Source organism: Chenopodium album, chromosome 1 (genome assembly GCF_948465745.1).
Source record: "Chenopodium album chromosome 1, dcCheAlbu1.1, whole genome shotgun sequence".
NCBI classification, from domain to species: domain Eukaryota; kingdom Viridiplantae; phylum Streptophyta; class Magnoliopsida; order Caryophyllales; family Amaranthaceae; genus Chenopodium; species Chenopodium album.
The window spans coordinates 3005183-3024201 of NC_137834.1; the positions used below are offsets into that span (position 1 = coordinate 3005183).

Sequence of the window (19019 nt, forward strand, 5' to 3'; positions counted from 1 at the left end):
CTTAAGACAATTTTGCTCCCTCTACGATACCCAAGGTTATTAAGCAATTGTCTTCCAGGATAGAACGGGTTTCGTTTCTTATAAAATGGTATTGTAATTATAAGAAACCAGCGAACAAACTAGATTAGAGTAACCGCAACTATATGCATGTATATCTTGAGAGAGTAAATAAAACTTATATTCTGTATTAATAAATGAGAACAACCAACAACTATTTATAGACAAAGAAACATGGATGAAAAGACGCAAGTAATGAAAAGATACAATTATCCATCATAATTAATGAATAGTAAATAATGAAATAATGCAATTATCCATATTAACAATTACCAATGAAGAGTTACAATTATCCAAACATACAATTTGTCATACAACACTATTCTTCATAATTCTTCATTAATACTAATTAAAATATTTACAACATAAATATCCAACAATCCCCCACATTAATGAAGAATTTCTCATTCACAAACAATTGAAATCTAACAATCATCCCCCACATTAATGAGAAAGACTCATAATGAAACATCAAGGTATGTTATGCAATTTGCGGTTACTCAACGAAAAATATGTGCATTGGGAATAGTAGTCAAAGACTTTGAACCACCCCTAGTGAAGTCCATCGAGCTTACTCAGTCGATCAGTAGTATTTTTCAACTTTGAACAGCCAACTCTGAAATGTAAGCTAAGACAATAGAAATCACACAAATATTTCTCTAAAACAGTTTGTTCTCATGTTCGTGACCGTTTTGGCCATGGACACTCCTGGTTCTGCAAGTGTGTTAGAGAATTCGACCTCTAAATTCTCATAGAGGCGGCCCGTCCTCACACTCACATAGGTGACTTCTATACCTTCCAATAGAAATCATTAAAAATCTAAGCTTAATATTAAGCTTAAACTTAACCTTTCATGTATAAGCACCATTGTCACATATAGGAATGGATTAGAGTTTTGTACTCTATTGTGCTTTTACAGTTATCATAACTTGGTTGTCCCTTTGAACCTAGATCTTGGGATCTCCATTCAACTAGGTTGGGTAGCCGCTATAATAACTAATTGATAGGTCTTAACCCCATTCCCTTTGATGACTTATCCACTAGCTCTCTAGTTAAGCCTTTTGTTAACGGATCCGCAATATTATCCTTTGACCTTACAAAGTCCAACGTGATAATTCCACTAGAGAGTAGTTGTCTAATGGTATCATGTCTACGACGTATATGTCTAGACTTTCCATTATACATGACATTCCTTGCCCTTCCAATAGCTGCTTGACTATCACAATGTATGCAAATAGCAGGCATAGGTTTTGGCCAATTAGGAATATCTTCTAGAAAATTTCGAAGCCACTCAGCTTCTTCACCAGCTTTATCTAAAGCAATAAATTCAGACTCCATGGTAGATCGAGCAATACAAGTTTGCTTAGATGACTTCCAAGATACTGCCCCTCCACCTAGTGTAAATAAATATCCACTGGTAGATTTCGTATCCTTGGAGCCAGTTATCCAATTTGCATCACTATAACCTTCAAGTATAGCAGGATATTTAGTGTAATGCAAGCTAAAATTTTGAGTTTGCTTTAGATAACCCAATACACGTTTTAGCGCTTTCCAGTGATCTCCATTTGGATTACTCGTAAAACGGCTTAATTTGCTAACAGCAAAAGCTATATCAGGCCTAGTACAATTCATGATGTACATTAAACTGCCTAAAATACGAGCAAATTCTTTCTGAGATACACTTTGGCCGTTGTTCTTGGCAAGGTGTAAATTAATATCTATGGGTGTTCTCATGGGATTTATGCCAAAATCCTTAAACTTGCTCAAAACTTTTTCAATGTAATGAGATTGAGAAAGAGCTAAACCATCAGATGTCCTATGAATTTTAATCCCTAAAATCACATCTGCAACACCCATATCTTTCATTTCAAATCTATTAGTTAACATGCACTTAGTGACATTAATATGATTAATATCACTACCTATTATAAGCATGTCATCAACATACAAGCACACAATAACATATCCATTATGAGTGGTCTTAATATAAACACATTTATCACACTCATTGATTTTAAATCCATTTGACAACATTACATCATCAAACTTTTTATGCCATTGTTTCGGTGCTTGTTTTAAACCATAAAGAGATTTAACAAGTCGACAAACTTTATTTTCTTGTCCGGCAACAACAAACCCTTCCGGTTGTTGAATATAAATCTCTTCTTCTAGATCGCCATTTAAAAATGCTGTTTTAACATCCATTTGATGTATTTCAAGGCCATTTAATGCTGCAAAAGCAATTAACATTCTAATGGATGTTATTCAGGTAACCGGAGAATATGTATCGAAATAATCAAGTCCCTCTCGTTGGTTATTACCCCTTACAACCAGTCTTGCCTTGTATTTGTCAATAGATCCATCAACTTTTCTCTTTTTCGTAAAAATCCATTTACAACTCAAGGGCTTAACACCAGATGGCAAATTTGTTAATTCCCAAGTATTATTATGCATTATGGATTCAATTTCACTATTGACAGCTTATTTCCAATGAAAGGATTCTGGAGACGACATAGCCTCTTTAAAAGTTTTTGGCTCATCTTCTAACATGAAAGTTAGAAAATCTGGACCAAATGACGTAGAAGTCCTTCGTCGTTTACTACGTCTAGGCTCCTCTATTTCGAGACTCTTTATATCTCGAGGTCTTTTATTTTTCCTATTTGACCCATCTTTATGACTATTGTCACCCTTTTCAGATTTATACGGAAAAATATCTTCAAAGAACACAGCGTCCCTTGACTCAATAATTGTATTGACATGTATATCTTCTATTTCTGATTTGTATACCAAAAACCGATATGCACTACTATTCAGTGCATATCCAATAAAAACACAATCTATAGTTTTCGGTCCTAATTTCACCTTTTTAGGCTTAGGAACTGAAACTTTAGCTAAACACCCCCACACTCGAAAATATTTCAAGGATGGCTTCTTTCCTTTCCATAATTCATAGGGTGTTTTTTGTGTCTTTTTATGAGGCACTCTATTAAGTATATAATTAGCAGTTAGAATAGCCTCACCCCACAAATTTTTTGGTAAACCAGAACTATTGGACATAGCACTCATCATTTCTTTTAATGTCCTATTTTTTCTTTCCGCTACTCCATTAGACTGCGGTGCATAAGGAGCAGTGGTTTGGTGTATAATACCAAATTCTGAACAAATTTCCTCAAAAGGAAATTCATACTCACCACCCCTATCACTTCTGATTATTTTAATCTTCTTACCCAATTGATTTTCAACTTCATTTTTGTAGTTTTTGAAGGCACCGATAGCCTCATCTTTACTACTCAAAAGATAGACATAACAATATCTACTGCAATCATCTATGAAGGTTACAAAATAATTTTTACCTCCCCTAGATGGCAGTGATTTCATGTCACATAAATCAGTATGTATTAAATCTAAAGGTTCGGTATTCCTTCCATCAATTGAATGAAACGGTTGTCTAGTAAATTTAGATTCAACACACACTTGACATTTCCTTTTTGAACAATCAAAATATGGTAATATTTCCATGCTAATTAATTTCCGTAAGGAATTATAATTAACATGGCCTAATCTTGAGTGCCATAAATAAGAAGACTCAAGCAAATAAACAGAAGTAGCAGTCTTATTAACATTGTCATCTTTAGTTACAATAGTCATTACATTTAATTTAAATAAGCCATCACTAAGATAGCCTTTGCCTACATACATATCATTCTTAGAAAGTACAAACTTATCAGATACAAAGACCAATTTAAAACCATTCCTACTAAGTAATGATCCAGACACTAAATTCTTGCGAAGGTCAGGCACATGGAGCACATTATTTAGCGTCACCGTCTTGCCAGAAGTCATCTTTAGTGCTATTTTTCCAACTTCTTCAACTATAGAAGTTGAAGAATTTCCCATGTACAATTTTTCTCCTTCCGATGCAGGGGTATAGGATGAGAACATTGACTTGTTTGCACAAACATGACGGGTTGCACCTGTATCAATCCACCATTCTTTTGGATTCCCTACCATGTTGCACTCCGATATCACTGCTGAAAGATGTACATCATCAAGTTCTTCAGAGATCTTATCAACCTCCACAAAACTAGCTTGGGCATTCTTCTTTTTCTTATTGGGATTCCTGCAATCTTTGGCCTTGTGACCAAGTTTACCACACCCATAACATTTACCCTTAAACTTCTTTTTGTAGCTTTGGTTGGAGTCATCATTAGTACGCTTTCTTTTCTTGGTTTTTGAAGAACCTTCAACCACATTGGCCTTGGAAGACATGATAGTGTTGCCACCGGCTTTTCGATTATCCTCTTCGATTCTTAACCGAACAATAAGATCTTCAAGTGACATGTCCTTTCTCTTATGTTTAAGATAATTCTTAAAATCTTTCCAAGACGGTGGCAATTTTTCTATACAAGCAGCCACTTGGAAAGACTCACTCAAAGTCATATTTTCAGCATGTATTTCATGGATAATTAATTGGAGTTCTTGGACTTGACTCATTACAGTCTTACTATCCACCATCTTGAACTCTAAAAATTTTCCAACAATGAATTTCTTTGAACCGGCATCTTCTATCTTGTACTTATGGTCTAGACTTTCCCACAATTCTTTTGCCGTTTTAATCGGACTATACACATTATAAAGTGTGTTGTCAAGACCATTAAGTACATAATTCCGACACAAAAAGTCGGAATGCTTCCAAGCATCTATGGCGGCGACCTTATCTTTGTCGGCCTCTCCATCCTTCAACTTAGGGGCTTCCTCTGTGAGGAACCTCGCCAAGTTCAATGTAGTCAAATAAAACAACATTTTTTGTTGCCATCTCTTAAAATCAGTTCCATTGAACTTTTATGGCTTTTCCCCATGGTTGACACTAGGCAAAGGAGTAACCAAATTGGTGTTTGTAGCCATTTCTATCACAAAAATAGAAAATATGATTAAATAAATAATCACATGCACCACACTAGATAAGAGTTAATTAATTAAAAAATATATAATAAACTCCACCTAACCAAGAATTTAGATTGTAGTATTTTACGCAACATCAACGACCGACAATAATAAAACAATAAAAGAAAAAATTAAATAAACATAAAAACTTTACTTCTTAATAATTTAATACATGCAAATCCCAAACAAGTTGCATGATTAATAATCGGAACAAAGTTTAGAACTTTACTTCTAAACTCTCATGGCACTTTAATACGAAATGCAAAAGAACAAAAAAAAAAAAAAAAAAGAAAATTGTCTTAAGATTGTTAAAGTTACTACACAAAACTAGTATCAAAAAATCAAATAATATATATCTAGTGTATAAAACAGATTAAATGAACATTACACATACCTTTATACTTGATTCAAAATATAATTTTTATAACCCGAGCCCAACAAATTGCGTTGTGTCCTTAAGACAATTTTGCTCCCTCTACGATACCCAAGGTTATTAAGCAATTGTCTCCCAGGATAGAACGGGTTTCGTTTCTTATAAAATGGTATTGTAATTATAAGAAACCAGCGAACAAACTAGATTAGAGTAACCGCAACTATATGCATGTATATCTTGAGAGAGTAAATAAAACTTATATTCTGTATTAATAAATGAGAATAACCAACAACTATTTATAGACAAAGAAACATGGATGAAAAGACGCAAGTAATGAAAAGATACAATTATCCATCATAATTAATGAATAGTAAATAATGAAATAATGCAATTATCCATATTAACAATTACCAATGAAGAGTTACAATTATCCAAACATACAATTTGTCATACAACACTATTCTTCATAATTCTTCATTAATACTAATTAAAATATTTACAACATAAATATCCAACACAGCTTAATTTCAGTTCAGTTCAATTTAGTTTCTAATTTTTTTCTCTCATAAAATATTCATTTCATTTCAGCTCAGCTTCGTAAATGAGAACAGACCCTTAAACCCAATAGTTTAATCCAACAATCAAACGTTAAATGAAAACAATGAATATATTTGGGTAATAGTTTCTTTAACGGCATGAATTTAGATATTAATTATATTATGGATTGGTCACTGTAATTTTGTATTTATTATATTTATAAAATAACGGTATAACTAATTACTTAATCACGGATAGGTAATTTTTGTATTTTCGTACTACGTATTTTTTATTTTATTTTATGAAAAGACGGTGTAATGCCTAGTTTTAACTTTCTATGTGAAGCCTTCTACATTTAACATTTTTAATGAATTAGCTTAAAATAACATTCATGTACGAAGTATAAAATTTGGATAAAAAACATTCATAAAAAATTGGATCAAAAACATTCATGTACAGAATTCATTTAGCTTAAACTAACATTCATGCAAAAGTTTCAATTAAAATGATTTCCTCAAAAAAAAAAAAAAAAAAAAAAATGTTTCAATTAAAATGTTATATACCACTTAATTTGAATCAACTATCAATCAAACTTTTACTACGTATGTTAACATAATGAACTTTTTTTATAATGGTCGGTATAAATATAGATACCTATTATAAATATAAATAAATTGGTGTCACTAATGCTTAGGTTTTTTTTTTCACTGCTCGTAGCAATTTTATTTTTTATTGAATTTATTTAATTTATATGAATTAGTATATGTTCATTAAACAATTTTGAAAACAATGATGGGTCATTTATTACAATTTTTTGCCTAGCCTAATTTGTTAGTTAAAAATCTCTAACTCATTTTGGACATTCACACCTAATTTGTTAGTTAAAAATCTCTAACTCATTTTGCCCCTGATACTTCTATCCAAGATATAACATCCTTTTGGTTCAAGAAGTGTTGAACATCTTTGATGAATCGAAAAACAAATCAGGACGGTTAGCTCTGAAGTTAGATATATGAAAAAGCTTATGACAGAGTTGAATGAGATTTTTTATGGGCAACTCTTTCTGCTTTTGGTTTTAATGACATGTGGGTTAGCTAGATTAAAGCTCGTGTTACCACCATATCTTATTCTCCAGTGGTCAATCGAAATTCGTCTAATATGATTATTCCTTCTAGAGGACTTTCGTCAAGGTGATCCTTTATCCTCAGTTTTATTTGTTATTTGTATGGAAGTTCTTTCAAAGAAAATTCTTTTGGATTCCATGAATAGAAAGAATGGTATAGGAATTAATTAGCTCCATCTGCTCCAATTATTCCTTGCCTTCTCTTTGCCGATGATAATTTGCTATTTTGTAAAGCTACTCCGGCACCGCCTGTACGTACCCATATTCAAAATATTTTAGGGGAATTTTCTGCCATCTCGGGTCATTTGATAAATTTTCACAAGTCTTATATTGTCTTCTCAAAAATGGTTCCTTCTTCTAAAAAGAGGAATTTAGCTGGTTATTTTAGTATGACTCCTAAGTCTTTCTTAGGCAAATATTTGGGAGTTTTATTAACTCTCGATCTTTTTAAAAACATAATTTTCAACATTTGGTAATCAAAGCTGAACAAAAATTGAACAGTTGATCTTCAAACACAGTGTATAAAGCTGGTAAGACCGTCCTTATCTAGAGTAATTTGGAGGCGCTACCTTCTTTTGCTATGTCCACAACTCGCTTACCGAAACTTATAACTAATTCTCTTGATCAAATCAATAGAAAGTTTTTTTTGGAACCAATCGCCAAACAAATAAGCTATACCTATGATCTTATGGGATCAAATATGTCAACCTAAAGATTATGGTGGCTTAGGCCTTAGGCCTCCGTAAAACCGAGGCGGTTAACTCCGCCTTTTTAGCTAAACTAGGTTGGAAAATAATCTCTAACCCAAATAATCTTTGGGTTCGTTTGTATCACTGCTAAATATATAGCTCACAAATCCTTTTTTTTTTTAAATATAGTCCTCAACCAAAGGACTCTTGGATTTGGAAAAAGATTCTTCAAATCCGCCTCCTCCTACTTTGTGGCATTCGATGGAAAATTGGTAATGGTACTAATGTTCTATTTTGGCTTGATAATTGGTGCTCTTCTGAAAATGTAATTACTATGTTAATTTAGATATTTCGAATATCCAAAACCTAGATCTTAATGTTTATCATTTCATTATGGAGAATAATGAATGGGATGTTTCTACTCTGTGTCTTTATGTAATTATGTCACGTCTAATATTGTCCATCTTATTAAAAGGAATCCCATTTCCCTCTTCAGTTATTCAAGATGAGCCTTGCTAGGGTTTCTCTAGGTGATTTTACTGTCAAATCAGCTACTTGGCTTGCTCATAATAACTCCTCATACTAAATGAGAGTTTTCTTGGATTTGAAAACTTGATATATCTCCAAAACTGAAAATTTTTGTTTGGCAACTTCTTCATAATGCTCTACCTACTAGGGCTAATCTTGCTCATCGTCAGTTGGATAATCCTTCTATGTGCCCCCTTTGTAATTGTCATGATGAAACTTAAGATCATCTTTTTCTATCCTGTTCCTACACTTCTCAATTTTGGCATGCTGATGCTACTGTTCGGTGGATTGGTCGGGTCCCTTAATTACTGGTATTAATTTGATTTTTAAAGTTTTAAAGGGTAATTTCTCTATGTCTCTAAAAAAGGTTATAACTTCTTTATGGAGTATCTGGAAAACTAGGAATTTAGTGCTTATTTTTGATGAAATTGCTTTTTTCTCATATGACTATTTTTTCTTGTGCCCAAAAAATTAATCATGAATGGCATTTTCGTTCTTGTCTCGACTCTTTTGGATACCCCTGCTCTCGCTCTTCCTTCTCATCCTACCCCAAGGAGTATTCGTATCTCTTGGGCGCCCTCTCCCCTTGGTGTTATTAAATTATTTTTTGATGGTTTTGTTCGAGATGGTTCAGGGGTTGTAGGAATTGTTCTAAGATATTATTCAGGAAATAATGTTTGTAGTCGTTCTTTTAATATTAGTATGAGTATTTCTCTTATTGCAGAAGCTACGACCCTTCGTAATGGTCTTCTTTCGGCATAGACTCATAATATTTCAAAAGTATTTATTGAAGGGGATGATTTGCTTATTATTAATATTTTGCAGGGAAAGGCTTAGTGCCCATGGAAAATTCAGCTATTATTGGAGGACGTTAAGGAGCTAATTCGAAATTTCACCTATGTTGATTCACGGCACATTTATAAAGAGGGTAATAGAGCAGTAGACTATGTTGCTTCATTGGGCCATTTTATGCATGCTCACCAAGATATCGATCCGTTTATAAATAATAATTTTATTTATTTATTTATTCTGATAAATTAGGGTATAGTCTTGAAAGTAGATTATCCTTAATTCTTGTTCACTTTTCCATTTTTAAAAAAATAAAAAATAAAAAAATAAATAAATTAAAGGATTAGTAACAGGCTAATGGGTACCCGGTACTCGAACCGTATCGACTAATCGATATATCCATACTCGTATTAGTCATATGATATACCCAAATCCGGTTCGGGTCCCATGGTTTTTCCTCAACCCTCATCCTTATAAAGCAGACACCAAAACTTTCCCGCTATTTTCACCCTTTTCCAATCTCTTGAGACGACTCTTGGTGCCAAACTCCCATTTCCTATTTTCTTCTCCACCACACTACGCAGTACACACCAGTAGAGAGAGAAAGTTAGAGAGAGAAAGAGAAGAAAACCATGGAAATCATGAGATCTCAGAAGAAATCTTCCTCCGACGACGTCGCCGTCGTTTCCACCATCCCTCTCTACCGCACTCCTCCTGTTCTCGAAGTTCGCCTTGAAGATTTCGAACTCTTCGCCATTGATCGTCTCCGAGGTTTCTCTCTTCTAATATTTCTGTGGATTCTTCGTTTTCGAACTTCAATTTTACTATAATTTCGGAAAATTAGGGTTTCCACAATGTGGTGTTTATCGATTGATTTTTAATTTTTTTGGTGAAATGATAGTGCTCAAAGGAATTTCCGACGGACTTTCTCGCGGAAAAAAGCCTGATGAAATCGAAAAATTGGTAATCATTTGTTAATTAAAATAGTTAGTCAATGTAATTGAATTCTTATTAATTTTGTTGCATAGTTCTTAAATTTCCTTTGATTATTACTGCTATATCTGTTTTAGGTTTAATTTCAGGCTGATTTGATTAATTAATTTGCCAAATTAGGTGAAGAATTTGTTGAAAACTCACATGGGACATCCACAGGCTTCTGAGACAATTAACAAGGACTTAATCTCTCACTTTGTTCTCCGCCTAGTTTATTGCAGATCGTAATAATTCCTTACATCTCAATAAATTTTTCATACTTGTATATACTCTATTATTTGCCTTTTTTTTTTTTACTAATTCCTATTGTTTAATTTTGTATTATTGTCATTTGCTGTGTAATTTTGCTTTAGCTAATGATTTTTCTCCAAACAATTGGTTAATTCTAGGGAGGAGTTAAGAAAATGGTTCTTATCAATGGAAACAACTCTCTTTCGTTACCGATATAAGCTTGCGAGCTACGATGATCAGGTATATATGATAGTATCTTTTAGTTTAAGCTCTTAACCATATTCAATTAATATCAGCTTCACGGCAATATAATTTCAAATTCATTTGTATGTAGAAAGCAATATTAGCGGAGTTTGATCTTCCCTACAAAGCAGTTAGCAATGCAGAATTTGAGGTGATTAATGTTTATTTTAGTCATATTTTGAAATCGGTTGTGTAACCTTTAACTATACGTGAGTGATTATTGTAAGATATTAGTGCTGATTTTTTTTTTAACTGTAATGTAATACTAGAGTGTGAAGGAGAAGCTAACACAAGTTGCACGATCCCTTGGGCAGCCTTTGACCAGCGGTATGAGCAATTTTGATGTTATTTTTTGAAAGTCTTTTAAATGATTGAATCTATTAAGTACTCGTATGTATTAAAGTGTGTTTTATGAAAGTTTTTTATGAGACGATGTTATTCTTTTTTTCTCCATTTGATTCTATTTTATAGTTGCATGTTTTTGCTCCAATGCAATCTTATTGTTGTTACTTCGTTTGTTTTGCAGCTGATACCGTATTTTACAAGGTAAGCTCAATGTTCTAGTATTGTATTATCTTCCTTCTCCTAAAAGCAAGTTTTTCTAGCAAATAATCATTTCTAAATACCTTTTCTACTAATGGAGATGTAATATTGGCATGGGTTGAAAGAATTACAGCTCAGAACATTGCTTTCCTGGTTGTGCTACATTCGTCTTTTTGACTTTTTTCTGTTGCTTGTCAAACACGAGAAATTGACTGATGTTCATAATACTAAGTTCTGTTCTTAGTAGCATTCCCTTATTTTTTTTTGCTAATTACATATTCTAAATCAAGGTACCATTTGAAGAAGTTCCTGAGCTTGTGGCTGGACGCAGAGTGTACATTCATAAAGGGTATGCATATGTTGCTATGAATCAGGTGAGATAGTAGTGATTAGCTGGTTTATTTATGTATTAGTTTTTAATGGTCTTAATTCATGTACTATAGTTGAGCTGATCCGTATCTGTCTTTTAGGTTGTTTCTCTTGTTGTCACACAATTTCGCAGCAATCTATCAAAAGATCTTATACTTACAAATAGGTTAGTTGGTTGATTCTTGTCTTTGAACTCTTCTTTTACTTTGTTCTAATAGCTAGTTTGTCTAGTAAAATAACCAAATTTAGGAGGGAAAATTTTAAACTTTCTTGCTATACTTTTCTTGTTTCAGTCTGAATTTTATGGTTTGTTGATATAATATATAGCACATAAATTTTAGCTGTAACTTGTTTTACTTGCGTACTTGGTAATCTAATCTTGAAACCCCAAATGTTGGATTTCAATCAAGGAAGTCTTCAAGTCATTTACCTGCTAATTGATCGGAAAATTTTGATGGTAAAAACTAAAAGGAACCTTTAACAATGTCCTTCATGCTTGGGAAAAATGTCCATTGGTACTGTTTAAGTCTATCTACCCTTAATTTATGTTTAAAGTGGAACAAGACATTTTTCTAGTTGGCAGCGTCCTTGGCACAACATTGTGTAAAGCAGAATTAAATAAAGCATATCTATCTGCCTGTGAGTAAATAGGTGATTCACGTTTTCTTGGGCATTATGGGCTTCAACACTCCTGCATTGAACTCATGTATTTAGGACTCGTAAGGTTGTATACATACTGTGTCCACAAGAACATCACGAGTCAAAGTGAACTCACTACAAGTTTAGAGTGGATAGAGATTGATCTTCTGGAATTGAGACCAGCCACAATCTGTACATCTAAAACTCCACAATTAGTGCACGTCTTAGGTTTCAGGCTCATTTATTTTAGGAAATGAAAATCATGTGTTTGTTCTGCAATTATGTATTTAGGAAATTGTTTTTCTAGACTGGAAACTTAGACATCTTTATGAGTTTTGTCTCTCTTCATGTTTTTAGTTTTTTTTTTTTTTTTTTTTCTTATTTTTTTTTGGGAAGTTTCAGTATTTTCTCAGAAACTGATCTCAATAAGAAAAGAGTTGCAACACTGATTTTGCTCCTTAATTCCTGCGTTTTTACTTCAGAAAATGGACCTCTATGATCAGCGAAAAGGAGAAGAATAGATTGACTCCGGTAAGTAGCAGAGCACGTGTTTAAGAATCTTGAGTTTGTCAGTTATTTATCTTTGTGCTTATTGTCTTGGCAGATTGTTGAATCTCTCAGCACAAGCTACCTCGGTCCTGACTATTCTGAGGTATAATCTCTTTTTACTAAAGTTGTACACCTGTAGCTTCTTGAAAACAAAATTTGAGAGTGTCTTGCTGCCTGTGCAGGCAAAGGAATTTGCAGAGATATCACTGAAAGACATCGATCAAGTAGCAAATAGTTCATTTCCCCTCTGCATGCGCCACCTATTTGAAAAGGTCGAAAAATATATTGTCTAATCAGCTAGTTTCTTATATTGTACAAATTTATTCTCTAATTGTACTTTTATTTGCATTTTCATCAGATATTACATTGCTCTCTTGTTTGACAATATTCACTTGTGTTTTGGGCAGCTAAGGGAAGATCATCATCTTAAGTATGGAGGCAGGATGCAATTAGGTCTATTTCTCAAGGTATGCATTTTCTGAAATAAACCTCTTTTACAATTTCCTAACCTTTTCTTGTTGAAGATAATGAAATTAAATGTCATTCTCTCAGAACCCTAAAATTAATTTTAGTTTTTTGCATAAAGAATTCTGTCCTATAGTTGACAAAGTTTAGTTTTTTTTTTTTTTTTTTTTTACTTGGCACTTAATGTATTAACAAATTTGTTTGGAATTTTTCCGTTTAAAATGTGATTGTGGTGAGATACATCAAGCACTTATTTTCTGTGCTGCAGGGTGTAGGATTAACGTTGGATGATGCTCTTGCCTTTTGGAAATCTGAGTTCTCCAAGAAGGTAATAGCTTCAATATCAACAACTGATACCTGAAACTTTGGGTAGCAGATGTAGTATTGCTGTGCTATGAATCTTTTTGAGTAGGTTGCATTTCTGTATGATAATTGTTGCTGTTTGATCTGTCTTTGCTAGGTTGGTGCTGAGAGATTTGACAAAGAGTATGCTTACAGCATTCGCCACAGCTATGGAAAAGAAGGCAAGAGAGTGGTAAGCTATCTATGCACCTTTTCCCTAAAGAGAGGAATGACTCTCATTTACAATTTCATCATCATTGGATTTTGTGCTTTCAGGATTATACACCTTACTCATGTCAGAAGGTCATCTCAAGCACTCCTGGTGTTGGAGATCACCATGGTTGTCCTTATCGACATTTCAGGTAAGGTCACTCGGTAATAAAATTTTGATTGACTTAGTTAATTCTGAACAGTCACCTTTTATACAGATTAGACTCATCACTTAGGTTTCTAGTCTGTTAGTCACGGAAATCTTATCATTACTTATGGGAAGATATTTTGAAATTTTATTTTATTTTATTTTATTTTATTTTATTTTTAATTTTAATCATCAAATTTGTAAGATTTGAAAGCTGGTATTCACCATTTCTTAATTCATCTAAATGTTCTATCTTTAGTTTAAAAGTCTGTATTCTGCAGTAGGGACTTGTTTCTTGCAGTTGTATACATTAATGCAAGGTTTGTGATAATTACAGTAGGGTTACCATATCATGTGGCAGAGGCTTTGCTTTTAACATGTAATTTATCCTTTATATGATGTGTTATATACTTTGGCAGCGAGGACAACCTTAGAGCCGCACTTAGTAAAATGGGAGTGAATAGTCGGGCAATGACTGATGTTATGGACAAAGTCCGAAACAAACACTACCAGGTAAGGGATAGTGCATTATGGTTAAATGTGCACTGTTAATTCCATCAGGCACCTTGGGTTGTTAATCATTTAGAAATGGTAATGCGTGCACAGATAGCTTGCACCTTAACATTTGAAGCTATTCACGGTTTGTCCTGTGATGCTGGAATCAACCATCCAAACCAGTACTTCAGTGAAAGCCAGAAGATTTTGCAGCTGAAGGTATGCCATTATTTTTTCTGATCATTTTATTTTGCAAATTTGAAAACCTTATCATATTATTTGCTTCCGATATAAGCCTATAAATGATTTCTGGGAATTTCAAATCTCATACATGAATAATGACTGATGTTGATCCATATCTGGCCATAGCTGATATTGGGTTGAAATCCCCAAATGCAGCTAGTTTTTATGCCTGAATTTTTATTTTTATGAAGTTCAGTAAATTATGTAAATTGTTAAATATATATGCAAAATAATTTCTTATCTATGTTGATAATAATAAAGCAAATAAAAGAAAAATTCATCATATGATAAAGTAGAGCTTAGAGAACATGTGTACAGCCAAATATACCTCATGAGGCCAAACCTTTATTACTAGGTCAAGTTAGCTTGGTGTGAGAACTTGGCAATTATATTTAGCTATCATTGAAGTTTAATCCTATTTGTAATACTTGGTGCAATGTATCCGTACAAGATTGCAATATTGCTTAACAGGAAATAGAAATAGGGAGAGAATCTGGCGTGCTATGTAATGAGAAGTAAAGACTTACATGTTAGCAATTTAGCATCTCACTTCTGATAGCATGGCTTGAGACTCAATTTTCATCTAAAATATAGAATGTATTCAGTATCTTTTATTCATGAATTGAAGTGAAGTTTCTTGTGGTGTGGTTTGAATCCAGTCAATCCACTTATACCTTTATCATTAAGGTTTTGAAGGTTGGTTAGTTGCTTTTTTGTTTTTTTGTCCCTGTCATTATAAATTCTTTTTGGAAAACGGTTGAATAATTGAGTATGTTCAGATCCCATGGAAACAAAATTTCTGTCTTCGTTGGCTTTTTCAGCATTGATGATTGATTATAGATGATTTTGCATTTCTTTTTATGCAGAACAATTCTTCTGTTTGAAGATCCTTATATTAGGGCTTGGGCGTCAAGATGGACCTTTGTTATTGCTTTTGTCTTCAGGTATGAGTATGACTGCATTGTGTTGTGTGGGGTTTTGACCTAATAGTTTCCAATGAACATTTAAATTTAAAAATCGTGAAAATGCAGATTACTTTGGAAGTATTTTAACCTAGTAGACTGAAACTATACTTATAAGTTACAGGTTTCTTTTGTTCCTGTGGCAATATCATGTTGTGTTATGTCAGTTAGGAACTGAGGATATTATAAGTCGGTCAATTGGTTAAAAGTTAAAACCTGCAAATTGTTCTATTTTTGGTAACTGTAAAATTTACAGTGCGTCTGTTTCAATCTGTGGAGTCACATTTTTATTTTTATTTTTTAAATAGCAAGTCAGCTATCACCATCTAGTGAATGAGCTGAGGCTCAAGAGAGAATTACTTTATTTATTTATATATTAATTTTTATTCTGATTATTGTCCTTCCAGGCAATTAAATCTCAGAATTCTTAACAAATAAGGGTCAAGTCCTGGATACCAATATAGATAAATAGATAATGGATATTAGGGGAATCTAGAAACGAAGTTTTAAGGGTAAATATAGGAGTTTTCAAATATGGGCTGGATAACCTTATCTTGAGGTAACATCTCCTTGGTAGCCTGATCATGTCAGTTCGTATTTAAAATTGATTATCTAAGATAAGATCAAACTGCATTGCAAATCTTGCACATGGATATTGTCTGTGAATACAGCAACAGGCATGGAACACTTTGGGGTTTAGGTGTATAGATCATAAAACTTTCAAATATGAGAATATCTTTTGAATTGAGAGTTGGACACTTGGACACTTGGACCTATTGAGAGGCTAAACAACTAATTTTGGGTGACAAAATTAGCAAGCCAGATTAAGGTCTATAGAGAAGCTAACAAAGAAGCATCCAAAAATTTGAATGTATGCTGTTGATAGTGCTGTTAAGATCCATGGACTTTATAGAGATGGTTGATGTATTGAGTGTGTTAGAAGGTAGAGTCTGTAAAGGAGTCCTTGGGAGTATTTTTAAGCCACTAGAATTTGGTGAGGAGTAAGACAAAAGGAGGGCTAGAGCCTAGGTGCAAAGTTCATGTATGAGATGTAATGTGCCTCTTAGTGCCCACAGGGCACTTTAATGAAAATGCTTTGTCCATGCTTGCACAGTTGCACTTGGGAAGCAGCTAGGCACACTTTACTAACAGTGCTACGGAGATCTCCAAAAATGATGGGTGGTTAGTTGATAGTAGATGCAGTAATCACATCACAAAATCTTCATGCATCAGTGAGAACTGAGAAGGCCTATAAAGATGGGCAATGGTGTTTATGTTAAATTAGGTATTGTAGGCCCCCTTGTCATTAAATCTTGCATGGCACAAGGTGATGTTTTATGTGTGCCGGAGTTTGATGAGAACATGTTGGGTGTTTCCTGATGATATAGAATCACATATCCCTGACGTTCTATGGCATTATCAAGCCCATTGTACTCATAAAACCAATGTCTCTGTCACAAGGTTGGGCCATAGAAATGCCTTAGTTTTCTTCCTTTTGTCCAACATGTGGCAGATCTTATGGCGTAATGTGAGCAAAAGAAAAAGTTTTTTGGAGCCTCATGCATGATGGGCAAATCTTTACCGTTGGTAGTATTGTAGTAATAGTAGCACTTCCAAATAGAATACAACTACTGGCTCTCAGTCAAGATAGTTCTCCGTTGCATTGGAAGAGAGAATGTCTTATTGTCTTAAGTCTTTTTCATGGCCATTTTTAATTTCTCAATGCCCTAAGAAAGTATTCATAGGCTTTGTACAGAACTATTCTCCAAGCATGTTTATTACTTATTAGGAGTAATGGAGCACATGGGTGTAGTTGGCTAGGTTCCAATGTAGCTAAAAAATTTTGGTTTTACGATCTAAATTAAATTTTCAAAAGTATTTTCTATACTTTATTTTTTTGACGTATTTTGCTCTAGAGGATCAGTTCCTATATTTAGTATTAGTTCCTTTATTTTTGGCTCCTCAGAAGTCCTGATCCATAGGTTGTTTTTATAGAAACAGGAATTTTTAACTTTTTAAGTGATACTAATTCCTTTATATTCACTTGTTTTTGGTACGGCCTGTTTGCTCTTCCTTCCTTCCCTCTCTTGTTTTCTTATGTCCGTGCTATTATGTGGCTTTTGGCGTTAATTTAGGGCACTGTTTGGATGGTGAAGAATTTGTACATTCAATACACACTGAGGGTAAAGGTTTAATCTATTTTAGTTTTATAATACTACAGTCGTGACTCATGATTACCAGTACCTAAGGTTGGATCAGGGTTCAGATATATAATATTATTCATTCAAAATTCGTATAAAACAAATCAAATCACATGTTTTTGTGTGTATACTTTGTATTTCTTACAGCCTCGTGAAACCTTCTGCTCCATGTGTTTACTCAACTACCTCTCTGAAATTGTAGAACTGATTGTTATAAAACCCTGATGCCTTTCGAATATTAAAACTTGAGTTGGAATAAAGGGGTGTGTGTGGGGTGGGGGGTTAGAAAGAATGTATGGATAAAATCGTGGATGATATAGTTGCACTGAAAGTACTAGTTTTACAGATTAAGCTTTATTCTAATTACTGCTTTAATAACTTTGAGCTGTTGAAAGTACTAGTTTATTGAAAGAATGTATGGATAAAATCGTGGATGATATAGTTGAATTGAAAGTACTAGTTTTATAGATTAAGCTTTATACTAATTATTGTTTTCATAACTTTGAACAGTTAAATCGCCTTTTCAGGTGAGCATATTGGTATGCTGGAATCATGCTTTTCTACGTGGTCCTGACGACATCTTCTGTCTTGTTTTATTGGTAAGTTTACGTGTGCAAAGCAAGGGAAATGCCTTCGCTGAGTTATGTACTTTATGAAGTTTGTCGAAGGATTATAATATGCAAAAGGCAATGAGAATGACGGCACTTAATCAGTGCCTTTAGGATGTAAAATATTAGTATCAGTTATAATTATATACTAACTTTAATGTCCATAATCATCTTTTCCATTTGTTTTATGTGAATTTTGAAAGTTCCCCTAAGACTGTAGGAATATTTTTGTCTTTGTTTTTTCATTTTTATATAATTAGTTCCATGCTCTACAAACACGACTACGGAAGGATGCAAACTGTGCTGCATTGTCCCTTCGTCAACATGTAAGTTGTTGATTCGCTTCTGTCTAACTAATGCTGTTTTTATATACAAGTAATTCCTTTTCTGTATGCTTCTGCATTTAAGCTGCTGCAGCTCAGTATTTCGTATTACTCTGCGAACCTTTATTTTGAGACTTAATGTGGAATACATTATGTGATATGGCCTTCTCAGTTTCATTTTTTTAACCATGAATTGCATGCGGGCAAAAAGTTTGGTAATTATTTAATATAAAGTTGCCTCTTATGAAATTAAAAGGACGGCTTCAGAAGTAAAATTCTGAGCTGAATGCATTTTGTGACTTTCAACTGTGAATTGAACACACTATACATTTATTAGTACTCCGTAGTATAGTTCTGAGCTGAATAAGGGCAGGACAGCAGGAATAACTGGAAATTTTACTAGAGGTGGTTTATT

General features: G+C 33.5%; 1 protein-coding gene across 3 annotated transcripts; it reads left to right on the plus strand.

Moving 5' to 3' along the window:
* Positions 1–9568: 9568 nt before the first annotated feature.
* Positions 9569–18673, plus strand: LOC145631206 (putative DNA primase large subunit). Of its 3 annotated transcripts, XM_081683426.1 has the most exons (21): positions 9569–9811; positions 9942–10003; positions 10154–10257; positions 10423–10504; positions 10599–10658; positions 10777–10834; positions 11034–11053; positions 11341–11424; positions 11521–11585; positions 12541–12589; positions 12663–12710; positions 12790–12879; positions 13015–13074; positions 13341–13400; positions 13533–13607; positions 13691–13776; positions 14192–14285; positions 14379–14486; positions 15377–15454; positions 18184–18272; positions 18542–18673. In XM_081683426.1, exons 1-19 carry the CDS (start codon positions 9673–9675, stop codon positions 15392–15394), a joined length of 1362 nt encoding a protein of 453 aa, XP_081539552.1. In that variant the 5' UTR covers positions 9569–9672; the 3' UTR covers positions 15395–15454; positions 18184–18272; positions 18542–18673. The 3 variants fall into 3 exon arrangements, with proteins under 3 accessions (XP_081539552.1, XP_081539457.1, XP_081539509.1); XM_081683331.1 differs by lacking the exon at positions 18542–18673 and having other exon boundaries at positions 18184–18444; XM_081683383.1 differs by lacking the exon at positions 18542–18673 and having other exon boundaries at positions 18201–18444.
* The last annotated feature ends 346 nt before the right edge of the window (positions 18674–19019 follow it).

Excerpts from the sequence above, each read along its gene's own strand:
- LOC145631206 (XM_081683426.1), top strand. The coding sequence starts at position 9,673 with ATGGAAATCATGAGATCTCAGAAGAAATCTTCCTCCGACGACGTCGCC. Across the intron at positions 13,401-13,532 it reads AATCTGAGTTCTCCAAGAAG|GTTGGTGCTGAGAGATTTGA; the intron begins GTAATAGCTTCA and ends TGTCTTTGCTAG. Across the intron at positions 14,286-14,378 it reads TCCGAAACAAACACTACCAG|ATAGCTTGCACCTTAACATT; the intron begins GTAAGGGATAGT and ends ATGCGTGCACAG.